Below are 16,528 nucleotides of genomic sequence, written 5' to 3' on the forward strand. Positions count from 1 at the left end.
AGAATGGTGACACATGTTCGAAATTTGTTGCGGTTGGTATCAGTCTCTTTTCATCCTAAAGGGTCACTTCTCTTTCAACCCAAGTTTCCCAAGAAGGAGTTCCTTCTCAGAGTGTCCTACATGGAGATCTACAACGAGACTGTGACGGACCTGCTTGTCGACAGCTGGAAAAGAAAACCTCTAGAAGTCAGAGAACAAATCAATGTAGGTTGATCATTTAGATGACTAGATTCAGAACGCTACTTAGAGGTTTGGTTCTCAGCATTTCTGTGTTAATTCCAAATCGCTAGCAGTGACGTGTCTCAGACTCTAGGAGTGCTGTAATGCTATGAAGTGTAGTGTGCTGTTTTACATGAGCTTTGTATGTTAATGATTACTGTTTGCAGAAAAACATCTATGTGGCTGATTTGACTGAAGAGTTGGTTACATCTCCTGCACAAGTCCTAGCATGGATTCGGAAAGGAGAAAGTAAGACATGCGATGAATTCCAAGAGTTTTTTGTTTTTTTTCTTCTTAGTACAGGCCATAACAAGCAATACATTTTCTGTATCGTCCCTCTCCAGAGAACCGACATTATGGCAAGACAAAAATGAACCAGCGGAGCAGCCGATCGCACACTATTTTCCGGATGGTAAGAAGCATATAGCTACAGTCATGTGGGAGTCTATGGAAATGCATTTCTCACAATGGACTTTTTCTTAGATCCTGGAGAGCCGGGAAAGGAGCGACCCAGCATCAGGTGAAAGTAGTGATGGAGCCATCATTGTGTCTCATTTGGTAGGCTACCTCTCTTTCATTGTTGGCCTGGTTTGTCTTCTTTCCTTTGTTTGGTAGCTAACGGTTTTGCTTCATCTTGCAGAATTTAGTGGATCTGGCCGGATCTGAGAGAGCAAGTCAAACTGGAGCTGAAGGTAATGTGGATTTAAATCCAGCATTTTTTGTTTGTTGAATATGGTTGGATATCATTTTGGGGTAACCTTGCAAGTGTATGCTGCAGTCTACACATTTTTGAGCAATCCAGTTTTCTGCTTTATGTTCTGTGTCCTAGGTACACGTTTCAAAGAAGGCTGTAATATAAACCGCAGCTTGTTCACGCTCGGCCAAGTGATAAAGAAACTGACCGACGAAAACCAGAAGTAAGTAAATAATTGAGCTGACGTTTGGTACTCGATGTGGGAAACGCCACACACCCTGCAAATATGATATTGTAACAGTACTGTCCTTCCCTCAACTGCAAATTATTTCCTATTTTTTCCAATAACAGAGTTATCTTATTTCATTCATATTGAAAATGTGACTGAACCATTAGCTTGTGGTAGCTTTGTCAAGATAAGTTGTCCCGTGTTGGATGGTTCTTTGGTTGAGCCGATTTAATGCAAGTTTGTTACCTTATCTCAGGATGGTTATGCGTGAGATGAGTTTGTAGCATTTCCAGAGTATTTTAATGGTGCCCAAGTGTTATGTTTTCATACTGTGTACTCCCAGCCCCCCCCCACTAGCAGATGGTTCTGATGGAGGTTTCTTGCTGTTAAAAGGGAGTTTTTCCATCCCACTGTCGCCAAAGTGCTTGCTCTTAGAGGGTTGTCTGATTGCTGCCTTTTTCTCTTTTTTATTGTAGGGTCTCTGACTTGCAATATAAAGAGCCTTGTAGCAGTTGTTGATTTGGTCCTATACAAATAAAACTGAATTGAATATGGCATTCGGTATTGCAGCAGAAATCAGGCAATGTTTTTCCAATCTTCTATTGTCCATTTTTACTTTGAGTTTTTAAACCAGTGGCAACCAGTCGGAAAACTGCTTCTCACTGAATATTTCCTTTTGAGATCTTTCTTTGTAAAACCTAGAAAAACGAATGAAGTACTCTGACCAGCTCATCTGGCCATGGTCAAAGTACTGAAATCATTTTCAAATATAAGCGGCGTCTCTGTGAGCAATGAGCTGTAGTTTTGTCTCATCTAACCAAAGGATGTGCTCCCAGTCCAATTTTTTTCAAAGGGCCAAAGAAGCCTTTAGAGAGCACGATTTCAGCCACAACAAAAATTAAGTGTGTATTTGTGTTGAACACTAAATGGAAAGTGCAGATATTACCTAAATATTTTCTCTTCAGGGGTTTCACCAACTACAGAGACAGTAAACTGACCCGCATCCTGCAGAACTCATTGGGTGGGAATGCTAAAACTGTCATTATCTGCACCATCACCCCGGTCACTCTGGATGAGACCCTCAGCACTCTACAGGTAGGGAGAACATGACTGACTGTTATGTAATCCATTTGAAAAATGCTTTCAGACGAGAAATTGTGTAGTACAAACTTTATTGTCTTACACAGATGATAAAGTTTGTGTGAAATAAAAGTTAGCTGAAGCTTTGACGTGTGAACCACTGAGAACATAAACTGCTAAACACTTTAACCCACCTGCTGTGACTTCTTTGCAATAGTTTGCAAGCACAGCAAAGAAAATGAAGAACGACCCTCACGTAACAGAGGTGTCAGATGATGGGGCTCTGCTCAAAAGGTATCGCAATGAAATTGCAGAACTCAAGCGACGACTTCACGAGGCAAGTGTCTCCACTTTTCCTCTTCTTCCTCCAGCAGCACTGATCTGCACACACTGACCCATGCACATCTCATGCAGGTTTCTTCAGTCACGCAGACCACTGTGACAGAGAAGGAGGTTCTCTCCCAGCTGCTCCAAGAGAAGGATCAGCTGCAGAGAGAAAAAGAGGGCCTGAAGAGAAATCTGGCCAATCTCCTTGTGACAAGCTCAAATCTGGTCCCAGTCCAGAAGGTAACTGTGCTGAACCATGAGCTGCAGTTCTCTGTATGTTCGCTTTAATCACAACATGTGTTCTTTATCAAGATTCCAAGCCGCAGGGTTACCTGGGGAGGAAAGATGGTAAAACTTGGCCATCCATCTGGCTGTGTGGGGAGTTTCTCTGATCTCAGCTTTGCAGAATCTTTCACTCAGAAGAGAACTCAGTCAGATTTCTCCTGCCTGATGGAGCTGGGTGAAGGTAACGAGGAGCACAAAGGATGAATATTCATGCCACGATGGAATTTTGCTGGGGTGTTATTTTTATTTTTTTCATATTCTTGCTCTATTTTAACAGACGATGAGGACTTTGACTCCAACTGGGGAATTCCAGATGAGCCGTCAGATGAAATGGAAATGAGTCGAAGCTCTGTGACTGTTCGTAGCTTGGGAGACAGGTACGTGTCTGAGCAGTTCTGTCACCAATGAAGCCTCGCATTCTCAAACTTAAAAGCCATATCAGACACCAATCATTTATTTGTATTTATTATCGAACGTGCCTGTGGGTTACCCTCAGTCGTCCAGAATTCACTTTACCCACTTGAAATGAGGAAAAATGCTCCCTTGGTCTGTACTGCTGCATTGTATCGTGATGGGTTAGGGGCCTTCTACGGCCTGTCTTCTTGAGATTGTGCTGGGAGACACAGCAGCTGTTCAGGCAGTGACATGTATTGATGTGCCAACCTGGAGGAGTCAGACTATCTGTGAAACCTCTGTGGGGTCCATGTATTCCCCTGTGCTACTGACTGTTGCCAAATGAAAAAGTAGTAAAGGAATGTTGTTGTTGAGTCAAATGTGTTGCTTATGAGTGGGTGCTGGTATTCCTATTGTGTCCTTTAAAAGGAAAAAGGTTTTTTGTGCTCACCAGCTGAACTTCGTTGTGTGAGTGTTCGTTGCTTCTTTCACCTGACTTTTTTTGAACTGTTAGTCTGTTGGTTGCTTAATGGGCAATCTTCTGAATTGTTAAAGGGCTTTGACAAGTCAGTAAACAGTTTCCATGGTAGCAGCAATGACTCTTGACTCTTTTTTTTTTTTTTTTTTTTTTTTTTTTTTTCTGGTGTTTTCTTAAGCTGCAGCAAATTTACTTCTCAGAATCACTGTAGAGAGGGTGAGGTGCAGAGTGGTGTAAGTGGACTGATTCTTATTTAGCACTTTTAACTCTCCGGTTTATACAACATGCCACGTTCACCCAATGCATTTTAAGTGCTAACATTCCCACACATTCATACTCTGATGGATGCATCGGGGAGCCAGGGATTGAACCACCAACCTTTCCAGGCAGTAGATGACCTGCTCTACCTCCTGAGAGTTTAGCAGGACTCTGGGTCTGAGTTAGACTGTTGAAAAAATTGGCGTATCCATTTCCTAGTGTCAGAGGTTTATGATGTCTGTGGTCTTCACTGGAATGTGTTTGAGCTCATGTGGTCCATGAAGAAGGACACTGTAAAGTCCAGTCTACCAACTGCATGACTTTGAGAGGTCTGACAGATCTGTGTCACCCCAGCCCCAAACATTTGTGTTGTTCATCAAATAGATGGCAACACATTTTTCTTCACCTACTTCTAAGGTGCACGGAGAAGAGAAAGATCTGATGATGTGAAGACTCCTTCACATCATTCTCCTTTCTACGTCTTAAAGTAACACATACTCAAAATTACACACAAAATGCAAATAAGCTAATATAAAGTAAGTACAGGAACATTAAAAGGGGGAGGTCCACCTGGACCCTGATTAAGGCCACAAGCCGGAATGCGCCGGTCACTTAATAAAGCTGTTCCCTAATACTTCAAGTGCCGCTGGAGTCGTCGCATCATGCGCCATCACTGTGTGCTGGTGTGTAACATAAACATGTCCCGGTTGCTTTTTTTTTTTTTACAGTCCCAGAGACTTCATGTCTCCTGATCGTCTGCAAGAACTTTCAGGCAAAGTGTCCAGTCTGGAGATGCAGCTGGAACAGGAGAGTCAGGAGAAAGAGACGGCCCTGTCAAATTTAGATGTGTTAAAGGGCAGAGTGGCAGAGCTGCAGCTGGAGCTGGAAACGGAGGTGCAACATAGACAGGAAGCACTGGAAAAAGTGCAGACTGGAGAACAGAGGAGAGCAGCGCTGGAAGCGCTGCTGCACACTGAAGCTCAGCAGAGGCTGGAGGCCACACAGAAAGCTGACACGTTGGAGCTGAGAGTGATGGACTTGGAGAAACAACTGGGAGAACACAGTGACGTGGACACTGAGACAAATGAACAGGTATGCTGTGTTTGACTCGGGCTCTGTCTGCCAAGCGTCACATTATCATCACTTGTCTTAATCTTCTGTTTTTCAGATGAGAAAAGAGTTTGCTGAGACCATCCAGCTTTGTGAAACTTTGGCGTCAGAGAAGGTAAGTGTAAGGTGAAGAGGTTAGAGCAGTTACAGCAAATATCCTATGCTTTCTGTAAAGGGGCAGACGGATTTTCAAACAAAGCCCATGCTGCACACTGCTCTAAACTCACTCTCAGCTTTCTTAACACTGGAGTGTTGAAAGCCCTCAGTGCAGTCGTCTGACGTGGAAACTACAGCGGTGTTAAACTGGATGATACTGTTACAGGACTTGGTGGCTGCAGAGCGAGACTACCTGAAACAGGAGCTGGGCATGTTTATAGAGCAAATGGAGCGTCTGGAGACAGAGAAGGCTGCTGTATTACAGGAGCTAGAGGAGAAGAGGGAGATGGACGAGTTCAAATCTCTAGAAGAGGGGTGCAGGAAGGAGAACGAGGTAACGAGGAGAACTTTCTCAGATCCACTGACAACAAAGTTTCACAGAGCTGTTTATCAAATATGTTTTCAGCTCACTATGTTCACTTTGCTTCTGGAAACTTGCAGAAAGAGTTAGAAAATGAAATTGTAAGCTTGAAGAAAGCTGTTGAGTCCTCTGAACTCCAGCGTATGCAGCTCCAGGTAAGATGAGTGGACGTGTAGAGTTTATTGATCCGAAACATTTTGATTTGATTTGTCTTTAAGCTTTTGTTTCTTCTTTTGAAAGAATGAAATCAAGACTCTGACTGAACAGCTGAAGAAGAAGGAAACAGAATTTGCACATGAGATGGAGAACCTGGTACGGCCAGTATTTCAGTCACGTGACGTGGAACATCATGTAGATGTGACACTGTGGAGTGTGCATCTGTCACATGTTAGAAACCAGTAGCACCTCATGCTCCGAGCATCCGTCTGTCTGGAGCAGTAGATGGGCCAACACTGCAGTCTTACCGATGTGTGTGTGTTTGTGCTTAATATCAGTTTATGTCATTAACCTGGAATAAACCAGGCTGTTCTCACGCAAAGTGTGCTTGCTTACACTTGCTTACAGTCTTAGCAGGCTAACATGTCCCATCTGAGCGCTGACAGGGTGCTGAAAGCAGCAGCAATCTAACGACGGCACAAGCTAACTGTTTCATGTTTTCTTGTTTCAGGGCAGTAAGGACTTGGTGCAGGAGGTGCTGAAGCTTCGCCGCTCTCTGGATGATGCAGAGCTGCTGAGCAGAGACACAAGGAAGGAGTGGGCTGTCCTACGCAGTCGCAGCATTTCTTTGGAGGAGACGAATGTACGTAATCAAACACTAAAATGACAAAAAATTATTTTTTGCAGCACATCTATCCTCATTTTAAAAATATTCCAGGAAGTGTGAGCCAACAATGGCAGCTGTAAGCGATTAATGCATCTCCTGCTTCTTGACGATCTCGTCCAGGTGACTCTGACTGCCAGCCACGAGAAAAGGGAGGCGGAGGTGAAGAGTCTGCGTTTTCAGCTGGAGACGGAGAAGTCGCGTTACAGAAAGATGCAGAGCGATCTCCAGAAGGAGCTGAATGTCGCATTTGATGAGAACACAAAGCTCACCACTCTGCTAGATGGCAATGTGCCTAAAAGTAGGTTTCCACGTGTTGCATTTATAGACTGTAGCCCATCATATGAACCTGCCCCTCGTAACATTTGCTCCTTCTCCAGATCTGATTGACAGCATAGAGCTTGAGAGAACTGTTGCCAATCTAAATAAAGAGTTGATGGCATCTCGTCAAGTGGAGACGGCCTTGAGAGCTCAGCTAGATGAGCTGGCTGTATGTCAGACTCTCCCAGATAAAGTGGACGCCTTGGTAAAGCAGGTGAGGCCCAAATATCCTCTAAAGCCAATCTGACATCATCCAGTTGGGGGGGAGGGGAGCATGAGCACGTTTGCAGAGGGTCATAACTAGCACCAGAGGTTATTCAAATAGAAAGTGAAGCAGCTACTAGGCTCTTCATTTGCTGCAGCTGCTGAGACAAATGTGAGGACAGGTACTTGTTTGGTGTACTTGGTGGAAACATTGGGAAGTACAGGCATGCTATAATATATATGATATAATAATGAGTCAAAGGGAAAGCCTTTCAGTGAGGCTGAGGGAAGTGTCGGCTTAGTCGTCCAGGATAAAAATCTCTGGATCGGGCTTAAAATGATATCAAGTTTAATAGTCCTCCAGAGTGTGTGCAGTTATGTCTGAAGAGACAAAACATTTATACGTACGGCTTTCCAAACAACTGTTGTCATGTTTTCCTTCAGCTTGAAGGAAGTGAGCAGAAGCGAGGAGCTCTGGAAGGAAAACTGAGCGACGTGCAGCAGCTGATCAAGGATTTGGAGGAGAAGCTTGCTGACAGCGAAGCTTCCAGAAGCACTGAGGAGGAGATTAGCAGAGAGCTTCAAGAACAAGTATGACACTGATAGCTGCTCTTATTACAGCTGAGCACATGTGCAACCATTAGCCCATCAACAGAAAAAGAGTTAAAATCATTCGATAATACAGTTTTACAGTTTAGCTGATATCATTCAACTGCACATGTGAGTGTCTTGAAGACTGTGATTCGTATAGCTATGACAAAAACAGAATTGTATGTATTTATTTAGATCAGCCAGTTAAATGAAGAACTTCGGTGTGTGCGAGCTGAGAAAGCCGAGCTCCTGTCCGAGCAGAGCACTGCTGATCAGAGGTTTGCAGAGGAGACGGAGAAGCTGCTCTCTGCTGTAACATCTGTGACCGCAGAGAGAGACGAGCTCAGGTTGAAGCTGCAAGAACACGTGGACAAGGTGAGAGAGTGGTCAGTGTTTCTGTAAGAAATGTAGGACAACCAGATAACACTGGAGTATCTGTGAATTGCCCCTTTACTGCGGTGGAGGCGTTTGTGGGTCGCGGTAAACTCAGGGGCCATGTTGTCAGGGGTCTTAGAGATGGGTTGAGAAGTTCAGTCACTGGGGTGGAGTTCAGTAGAGCTGCTGCTTCTCCGCATCAACAGAAACCAGCTGAGGCACTTCAGGCATGTGACAAGGATGTCACCTCAGCTGGTCTGGGTCCTACTGAGAGGAAACCCAGCGTGTACCCAGGACACGCTGCAAAGGTTCCATCTCTCGACTGGCCTGATCTGACCTGTGCTACCCTGCATAAGTTGTAGGGGGAGGTCTGGCTCCTCTGCTTAGACTGCTGTCTCTAACCTCACCTTAATGAGCATGAAAAAAACAATTTTCCGTTTTATGAGGCCTTCTGCTGACATGTTTATCTGTTCGGATATGAACTGTGTCGTACTTGAACTTTGTGACTTTTATGTGTGAAAAGCGATACACGAATAAGTTGTTACGTGATGTTTGCTTGTTTTCCAGGTTGCTGAGATGCAGGTTGTTCTACCGTCTGTTCAGGATGAGCTTCAAACACAAAAAGAAAAGAATTCAGATCTCGTGAAAGCTCATGAGCAGAAAGAGTCTTATTTAGGGGAGAAGGTAAGTGATATGTTATTTCAGGCTTGTTGCTCAGTGTGTGGACTCTAAATGAGTCCTCGAGTCAGAGTTGTGACAGCTGGAAATGTGACAGATGCTGAAGCTATCACAGGAGCTGCAGTGTGTGCGAGATGAGAAAGAGGCTCTCCTGATGACGACCTTTCAGAGGGAATCGGAGGATGTGGAGAAGCTGAGCGCTACCTTGGCTTCTCTCACTGCTGAGAGAGACCAGCTCAGGACGGACCTGCAGGAAAATGTGGAAATGGTAAGTTGCTGTTTCTACTCTTCCTTCGTGCTACTGTTCTTCTATCAGGTTTGTGTCAAAGCAAACTTTTTTTTTTTCTCTCTTTACAGATGATTGTGAATCAGGAGGAACTGAGGACGGCCCTGGGGCAAAACTGCGAGCAAAAGAAGCAGATCAAAGAGCTAGAAGAACAAATATTGAAGCTGGATAGGCTTCCCAGTGAGCACAATGATAAGCTGGTGGAACTGCAAACACATGTAAGACTTTCGGGGTGCTTTTCTCTGTGTAGCATACATGGTCAGGAAGACGTGCCGATCTAATGTCATCTCTAACCACACCCAATTATAAAAGTCAATTTTTCAGTGACTGCTGCCTCTTTTAAGTAATAAAGTATTAAGCGCATGGGAAGAGACACATTGCAGCACTACAGAATGCACAGATGAAACTCTTTTGTGTGCTTCAAAATGCAAGTGGAGCTTGTTGGGGTTGTTTAGATTTATGTTTTCACTGACAGGTAAAGGCTTTGACTGAGGAGCTGGAGAGTGTGAGAGCAGAGAGAGACAGTCTGCTGTCTGAGAAGGAGCTCAGCACTCAGACCTCCACAGAGGAGATGGAGAAGCTGCTGTGCAGAGTGACGTCTGTCAGCGAGGAGAGAGACGAGCTGCAGGAGATCCTGGAGGGTCTGACGCAGGAGAAGCAGCAGCTCCGGGCAGAGCTGGAGGACAGGGTGGAGATGGTTTGTAATCAGTCCATTTATTTATTGATTCCACCCCCTTTTTAAACACAGGCATGTGTTTGCTTAGCAGTAGACTGAAACATTATCTTGAGATTTTTTTGACAATAAGAAAAATGTCACTTAGCAAACAGCATGCAAACCTGCCTGTTCGGGGGCAAGAAATAAACAAAAACCTTGCTCTTTCCTTTCCCCGATTGAGCAGCTGCAGGGTGCTCTGCAGGCTGTCACAGAGGAGAAGAGCCAGTTGGAGGGTGATCTGCAGCGTAGTACAGTCACGGTGAGGGTTTTGTTTTTGGTCACACTGGGAGTGTCAAACATTTTGTCTTTCATTTGTTGAACAAATACCTTATTTTCCCCTTTTATTTTTAGGCTGCTGAGGCTCAAAGTCTCATGCATTCCCTTCAAGAGCAGCTCAAAGAACAAAATAAAAACTGCGATCTCGAAAGAGTTGGTCAAGAAACGCAGGCTCAGCTGAAACTACAGGTTTGTTCCCTGCAACATGTTTCACTAAGCTGGATACCTGCTGTGCCTTGGAGGTAATTGTCCATGTTTTCTTACTTTCAGGTCGAGGAGACCAACTGTCTACTTCAGTGTCTTCAAGAGGAGCTAAAGGAGCAGAAACAAAAGCTGTGTGATCGTGTGCAACTCTATGAGCAAAAGGAAGTGGACTTTACACATCAGGTGACTTACATTGAATAACATTCATCATTAATGAATGAAGTTTTTAAATTTGCTCTTTTGTCTACAACAATAATTTGGGTACCTTCCCTTTAACAGTTAACGAACCTCTCTGAGGAGCTTGACAGCGCCCGAGCAGAGAGAGATGCCCTGTTGCTTCAGAAGGAACAGACAGAGAGCAGACCGAGCAGTGGCAAAGATGCAGGCAGTACCCTCCAGTTACAAGAGCTCACAGACCAGGCAGGACTAATTTTCTATACTTGCTTTATTCTAACATGTGTACAGTCAGCAGTTTTACTGTGTGCATCCCTTTGTTACATTCAGCCACCATTTTCATGTCTTTCACTGTTTAAAGTCACAGTTTGGACTGACCTTTGTGTTTCTGCACAGATTCAGAGACTGACTGAGGAGCTGGAGAGTGTGAGAGCAGAGAGAGACAGTCTGCTGTCTGAGAAGGAGCTCAGCACTCAGACCTCCACAGAGGAGATGGAGCAGCTGCTGTGCAGAGTGACGTCTGTCAGCGAGGAGAGAGACGAGCTGCAGGAGATCCTGGAGGGTCTGAGGCAGGAGAAGCAGCAGCTCCGGGCAGAGCTGGAGGACAGGGTGGAGATGGTAAAAGCTTAACCAAAATCAGAATTTCAGTATTTATTTTTTTAGCCCGGTTGGGTTTTCTGATGAGTGCACACAGTATGATATTTGCCCTGTATGCCATCACCATCATGATCCTAATTGTTGGATTTTAAATCAATTTTAAATTTAAAGATTGTTTTTACTCAGGACCTTCTTGCTGTGCGGCAACAGTGCTAACCACCGTGCCACCGTGCACAGCAAGAAGGTCCTGAGTTCAATTCCACCATCAGGCCGGGGTCTTTCTGTGTGGAGTTTGCATGTTCTCCCCGTGTTTGCGTGGGTTCTCTCCGGGTACTCCGGCTTCCTCCCACCGTCCAAAGACATGCAGCTTGTGGGGATAGGTTAATTGATTAATCCAAATTGTCACTAGGTGTGAATGTGAGTGTGAATGGTTGTCTGTCCCTGTGTGTTAGCCCTGCGACAGACTGGCGACCTGTCCAGGGTGTACCCCGCCTTTCGCCCTATGACAGCTGGGATAGGCTCCAGCGCCCCCCGCGACCCTGAAAAGGATAAGCGGAAGCGAATGGATGGATGGAAGATTGTTTTTACTGGCCTGGGTCTGCTGGAGGTTACTTCATGTTAAAATAGAAGAAACCTCCAGCAGAGCTGTCACCAAAGCGCTCACTCATAGGGGGTCATGTGATTGTTGGGGTTCTCTGTTTTCTTTGTATTATTGTAGAGTATTTACCTTACACTATAAAACAGAAAAGCGCTATATAAAAACAATTTGCTTTTATGTCAAATCAACGTGCACTACTTTTGTGTTTGCATTTGACTTACAGCATCTCACTGGATATATTGTTTGTTTCAGTAGATTCATACTTGGTATGTCATCAGCAAATGTTAAATGGACTGGTCCTTATGTAGCGCTGTTCTACTCTGAGCACTCGAAGCGTTTCATACAACTTGCCTCATTCATACAAGCACTTTTTTCTTTCTATGCTTAAGTGCTGTCTATCTAATATCCACATGTATTCATATAGCAACTTCTTGTTGGTGTCTTGCCCAAGAATATCTGGCATGGAGAGAAATGCCAAGCTGCAAGCGTCAATGCTCACAACGAGATTGCTCCTGGCATCACTAGAATACCCCTCTACCACGATGTGGTGGTGGTCATTCACTATTTGCAGCAGTATTGAAATCAACTGTGTTGCCTTTGCCTCCTTTAGCTGACACACAAGTTCACACAGACACAGAGCTCCTCCCCTCACTAACTAATGAAGTAGTTGACGTTTGTCAACACTTCAGGAGGAATTTTAGAGATCAGTAAAACTAAGCTAGTAACCTATTAAGCAGTTGTCAGTCAGTTATATATGAGCCTGTACATTGTTACGTTGCTCCGCCTATCAAAAAGTCTGCACCTGCACAAGTATATCACCTATCAACGGTTATCGGACTGACGATTGTCAATTGGAAAATTTTTACATATCGCCCAACCTTAATTTAGTGAGTTCTCTGATATCTTTATCGAGTTTGAATTTCTAACATCGTGACGGGATATCAGATTTAAAGAGATCCATCCTAAACCAGAGCAGTAGAGCCAACTGCATCACTGGTCTGTGATGCCCTTAGATGTCCGGGGCTGCACGCGCGCCACACTGAGTGGATCAGCATGTGTCTACCCTTCGCCGAGAGGCGTGGGTAACCCGTTGAACCCCACTCGTGATACGGATTGAGGATTGCAATTATTTCCCATGAACGAGGAATTCCCAGTAAGCGCAGGTCATAAGCTCGCGTTGATAAGTCCCTGCTCTTTGCACACACCGCAGGGTGGCTGTAGCTCAGGATGTAGAGCAGGTCACCTACTGTCGGTGGTTCGATCCCTGGCTCCTCCAGTCTGCATGTCAAGTATCCTTGGGCAAGATACTAACCCCAACTTGCTCTCCGATGCATCCATCGGAGTATGAATGTCGTTAGAAAAGCACTAAGTGTAGATAAAGTGCTTGTGAGAATGGGTGTGATTGGGTGAATGAGGCATATTGTCTTGAGCGCTTTGAGTACTCCGTGAGAGTAGAGAAGCGCTATATAAGAATCAGTCCATTCAACAATTCAAACCAGTGTTTTATTCTCTGCAATATCGTGATCAATAAGGCATATTAACTATTATATTAAAAAAACTTAACAGAAGAAATTTTAATGTGGTTTTTCTTAAAACATCAGTTATTCGTGGCAAAAATTCTAGGAATCTTGTACAAAGAAAGAAATTATACCATAGCTACGGCATAACCACAAACCCATTAATAAAACCCTTTATTTGTAACCTGCACCTCCCTACAAGTGTCACACACGGCCTGTTCCGTGCGTTGAGTCCTCGCGTGCATTTCTAGCCAATGTTTTACAGAAGTTTTTGAATTCATCAGTGAGAGAAAAATACTTCTCTCTGTGTATGGAATAACCGTAGCATTGCTGAAACTATCAGAGTCGACTTGTATAGTCATGGTGGGTAAAACTTTTCAGATGACTGAGAACCAGGAGGAGCTGAGGGTTTCTCAGGAGAACATCAGAATCCTACAAGATGAGATCAACCTGCTGAAGAGTGAAAAGGCAGACCTGGAGAGCAGGCCGAACAGTGGCAAAGATGCAGGCAGTACCCTCCAGTTACAAGAGCTCACAGACCAGGCAGGACTAAGTTTCTATACTTGCTTTATTCTAACATGTGTACAGTCAGCAGTTTTGCTGTGTGCATCCCTTTGTTACATTCAGCCACCATTTTCATGTCTTTCACTGTTTAAAGTCACAGTTTGGACTGACCTTTGTGTTTCTGCACAGATTCAGAGACTGACTGAGGAGCTGGAGAGTGTGAGAGCAGAGAGAGACAGTCTGCTGTCTGAGAAGGAGCTCAGCACTCAGACCTCCACAGAGGAGATGGAGAAGCTGCTGTGCAGAGTGACGTCTGTCAGCGAGGAGAGAGACGAGCTGCAGGAGATCCTGGAGGGTCTGAGGCAGGAGAAGCAGCAGCTCCGGGCAGAGCTGGAGGACAGGGTGGAGACGCTGCAGTCTGAGGTCTGATTGACAGCTCCAGCTTTTCTTCTCTCCTTCTCTTCCTTACCACCAAACAAGTGGCAGCAGATGGTCGCCCCTTGCTCAGCCTGCTTCTGCTGGAGGTTTCTTCCTGTTAAAAGGGAGTTTTTCCTTCTGTCCTTTGCCAATTGCATGTTGATAGCGGCTGTCTTTATGGTACAATATGAAGCCTCTTTTCTACACAGTGATGTGTGTTATATAGACCTATATTACTGTCCACATCAACTGTGATGAAGAAGTAAATTCAACACATGCACAGTGATGAGGAAAATGTGCTCCTTCATAGAAAAACAACATCTTTGGTGTTTTTTAGCTTCATCAGATTTTCAGACTCCGTACTGTTAGTTTCACTGATCCATCTACATAATAAGTGTAGTGATTCTCCCAGGACTGATACAGGTGTAGCAGTCCAATAGTAGCTTTCTACTGTACTTCATGTATTTGTTTATTACTGTAAGACTCGCTGGTATTCACCTTGTCCACTGGATTGATGTCTTTCTGTCCTTCCAACCATCCATGTGACCGTAAGGAATAATACTGGTGACGAACGTGTCCCTGTCTTATTCCACGCTGCTAACAGCAATACAATACTTTCTGACCTCAGGAGGTTCTCAGTCGGTCTTCTAGCGTCCGTAGATCCTAGTTTTCACTGGGAGGTGTTGTACTGCAACGTTAGCTGCGTTTCTGTCTCATGGACTTGTTGTGTTTGTGCAGAAAGACAGGGTCATTGATCTGCCTGTGTTCTTTAAATCAGCAGGTTCATGTCTTATCTTGCTTCTTTAAATATCAATGACATTTCATTTAAGTGAAAAAGCCAATCGTGTCTTTTACAGATAAGGACTCTGACCGATGCATTGAAAATGGCTGAAGCAGAAGGAGCACGGCTGCTGTCTGAGAAGGAGCTCAGCACTCAGACCTTCACAGAGGAGATGGAGAAGCTGCTGTGCAGAGTGACGTCTGTCAGCGAGGAGAGAGACGAGCTGCAGAAGATCCTGAAGGGTCTGAGGCAGGAGAAGCAGCAGCTCCGGGCAGAGCTGGAGGACAGGGTGGAGACACTGCAGTCTGAGGTCTGTGATTGACATCTCCAGCTTTTCTTCTCTTCTTTTCCCCTCACCCCTTGGTCGCCCCTCCCTCAGCCTGCTTCTGCTTTCTTCCTGTTAAATGGAATTTTAACAAAATTTATTTATTTATTTTTGTTAAGGTCTGGTTACAAATACAAAGCAAAAAAACTATATGTGTAAAACTCTGCACTCAACTTCCTTGGCTGTGTGTGAGTTTCAACTTACGAGTACAAATTTTGACCCAATTTTTCCTCCTTTCAGCTGATTGGGCAATGTCATGTAAATCACAAACTTAACAATCCAATCAGAGAACAGATGAGTTTGGCTGTTAGTGGGGTGCTTTACTGCTTTACCTCAGGTCCTGGTAGGGTAAATGCCCTTTCACGTGCCAGCGTTTTCCTTCATCACCATGAATGAAAACATTCTGTGTATGTCAGAGTTCAGTTAATTTTTATGTCACAGGTTTACGTGCTTACACAGGGACCTCCAGAGCCTTTTCAACAGCTCTGTGGACTTCAGAGGGAAAGCTGTATTGTGGAAATGACACACTCTTCACTGGTCGGGATAGTTACAAAGCTTTCTTCGTTGTGAATGTGCAATACATGTTTTTATTGAACATTTAAAGATAATACAACACAAACTCTTGTAGAGGATATAAAGTCGGAGAGATCCATGCTTTGAAACGACAAGGAGCAGGCGCATCTAGTACACTTAGAACTGGTGCAAAAAACGACAGAGTGCAGCGGTCAGTGCAACAAATTTTGGATCCTTAGCTGCCACGTCTGTTGTCAAAGGGCCTTTATGCTGCGCAGTGTGACTCGCAGCAATGGTCCCTGGTCAGCCCTGACTTTGTGTTAAAGTAGTACTAAAGTAATAATAGTATTTCTAACCACTGGTACACCACAACTTTATCCGTTCAACAGCTACTGAAGTTGTAGGGGGAGGTCTGGCTCCTCTGCTTAGACTGCTGTCTCTAACCTCACCTTAATGAGCATGAAAAAAACAATTTTCCGTTTTATGAGGCCTTCTGCTGACATGTTTATCTGTTCGGATATGAACTGTGTTGTACTTGAACTTTGTGACTTTTATGTGTGAAAAGCGATACACGAATAAGTTGTTACATGATGTTTGCTTGTTTTCCAGGTTGCTGAGATGCAGGTTGTTCTACCGTCTGTTCAGGATGAGCTTCAAACACAAAAAGAAAAGAATTCAGATCTCGTGAAAGCTCATGAGCAGAAAGAGTCTGATTTAGGGGAGAAGGTAAGTGATATGTTATTTCAGGCTTGTTGCTCAGTGTGTGGACTCTAAATGAGTCCTCGAGTCAGAGTTGTGACAGCTGGAAATGTGACAGATGCTGAAGCTATCACAGGAGCTGCAGTGTGTGCGAGATGAGAAAGAGGCTCTCCTGATGACGACCTTTCAGAGGGAATCGGAGGATGTGGAGAAGCTGAGCGCTACCTTGGCTTCTCTCACTGCTGAGAGAGACCAGCTCAGGACGGACCTGCAGGAAAATGTGGAAATGGTAAGTTGCTGTTTCTACTCTTCCTTCGTGCTACTGTTCTTCTATCAGGTTTGT

General features: G+C 44.5%; 1 protein-coding gene across 4 annotated transcripts in view; it reads left to right on the forward strand.

The window, feature by feature from the left end:
- cenpe (centromere protein E) overlaps positions 1-16,528 on the forward strand; it is a 28,055-nt gene that overhangs the window by 1,980 nt on the left and 9,547 nt on the right. Inside the window, exons 5-39 of one of the 4 annotated variants that reach the window (XM_080882239.1) lie at positions 85-204; positions 387-468; positions 564-631; positions 703-777; positions 860-911; positions 1,049-1,136; positions 2,108-2,237; positions 2,440-2,559; positions 2,637-2,789; positions 2,862-3,015; positions 3,112-3,211; positions 4,692-5,055; positions 5,132-5,188; positions 5,396-5,563; positions 5,671-5,745; positions 5,831-5,902; positions 6,258-6,389; positions 6,534-6,711; positions 6,791-6,945; positions 7,380-7,526; positions 7,722-7,901; positions 8,469-8,585; positions 8,677-8,847; positions 8,937-9,083; positions 9,341-9,562; positions 9,765-9,839; positions 9,932-10,045; positions 10,127-10,243; positions 10,340-10,480; positions 10,631-10,852; positions 13,328-13,489; positions 13,640-13,873; positions 14,725-14,958; positions 16,096-16,212; positions 16,304-16,474. In XM_080882239.1, the coding sequence (XP_080738365.1) occupies positions 85-204; positions 387-468; positions 564-631; positions 703-777; positions 860-911; positions 1,049-1,136; positions 2,108-2,237; positions 2,440-2,559; positions 2,637-2,789; positions 2,862-3,015; positions 3,112-3,211; positions 4,692-5,055; positions 5,132-5,188; positions 5,396-5,563; positions 5,671-5,745; positions 5,831-5,902; positions 6,258-6,389; positions 6,534-6,711; positions 6,791-6,945; positions 7,380-7,526; positions 7,722-7,901; positions 8,469-8,585; positions 8,677-8,847; positions 8,937-9,083; positions 9,341-9,562; positions 9,765-9,839; positions 9,932-10,045; positions 10,127-10,243; positions 10,340-10,480; positions 10,631-10,852; positions 13,328-13,489; positions 13,640-13,873; positions 14,725-14,958; positions 16,096-16,212; positions 16,304-16,474 (4,914 nt within the window). The remainder of the gene's footprint in view (positions 1-84; positions 205-386; positions 469-563; positions 632-702; positions 778-859; positions 912-1,048; positions 1,137-2,107; positions 2,238-2,439; positions 2,560-2,636; positions 2,790-2,861; positions 3,016-3,111; positions 3,212-4,691; positions 5,056-5,131; positions 5,189-5,395; positions 5,564-5,670; positions 5,746-5,830; positions 5,903-6,257; positions 6,390-6,533; positions 6,712-6,790; positions 6,946-7,379; positions 7,527-7,721; positions 7,902-8,468; positions 8,586-8,676; positions 8,848-8,936; positions 9,084-9,340; positions 9,563-9,764; positions 9,840-9,931; positions 10,046-10,126; positions 10,244-10,339; positions 10,481-10,630; positions 10,853-13,327; positions 13,490-13,639; positions 13,874-14,724; positions 14,959-16,095; positions 16,213-16,303; positions 16,475-16,528) is intronic. The other 3 variants (XM_080882240.1, XM_080882241.1, XM_080882242.1) reach the window with 3 other exon arrangements.

This window comes from Rhamphochromis sp. 'chilingali', assembly GCF_963969265.1.
Source record: "Rhamphochromis sp. 'chilingali' genome assembly, chromosome: 5".
Lineage (NCBI taxonomy): Eukaryota > Metazoa > Chordata > Actinopteri > Cichliformes > Cichlidae > Rhamphochromis > Rhamphochromis sp. 'chilingali'.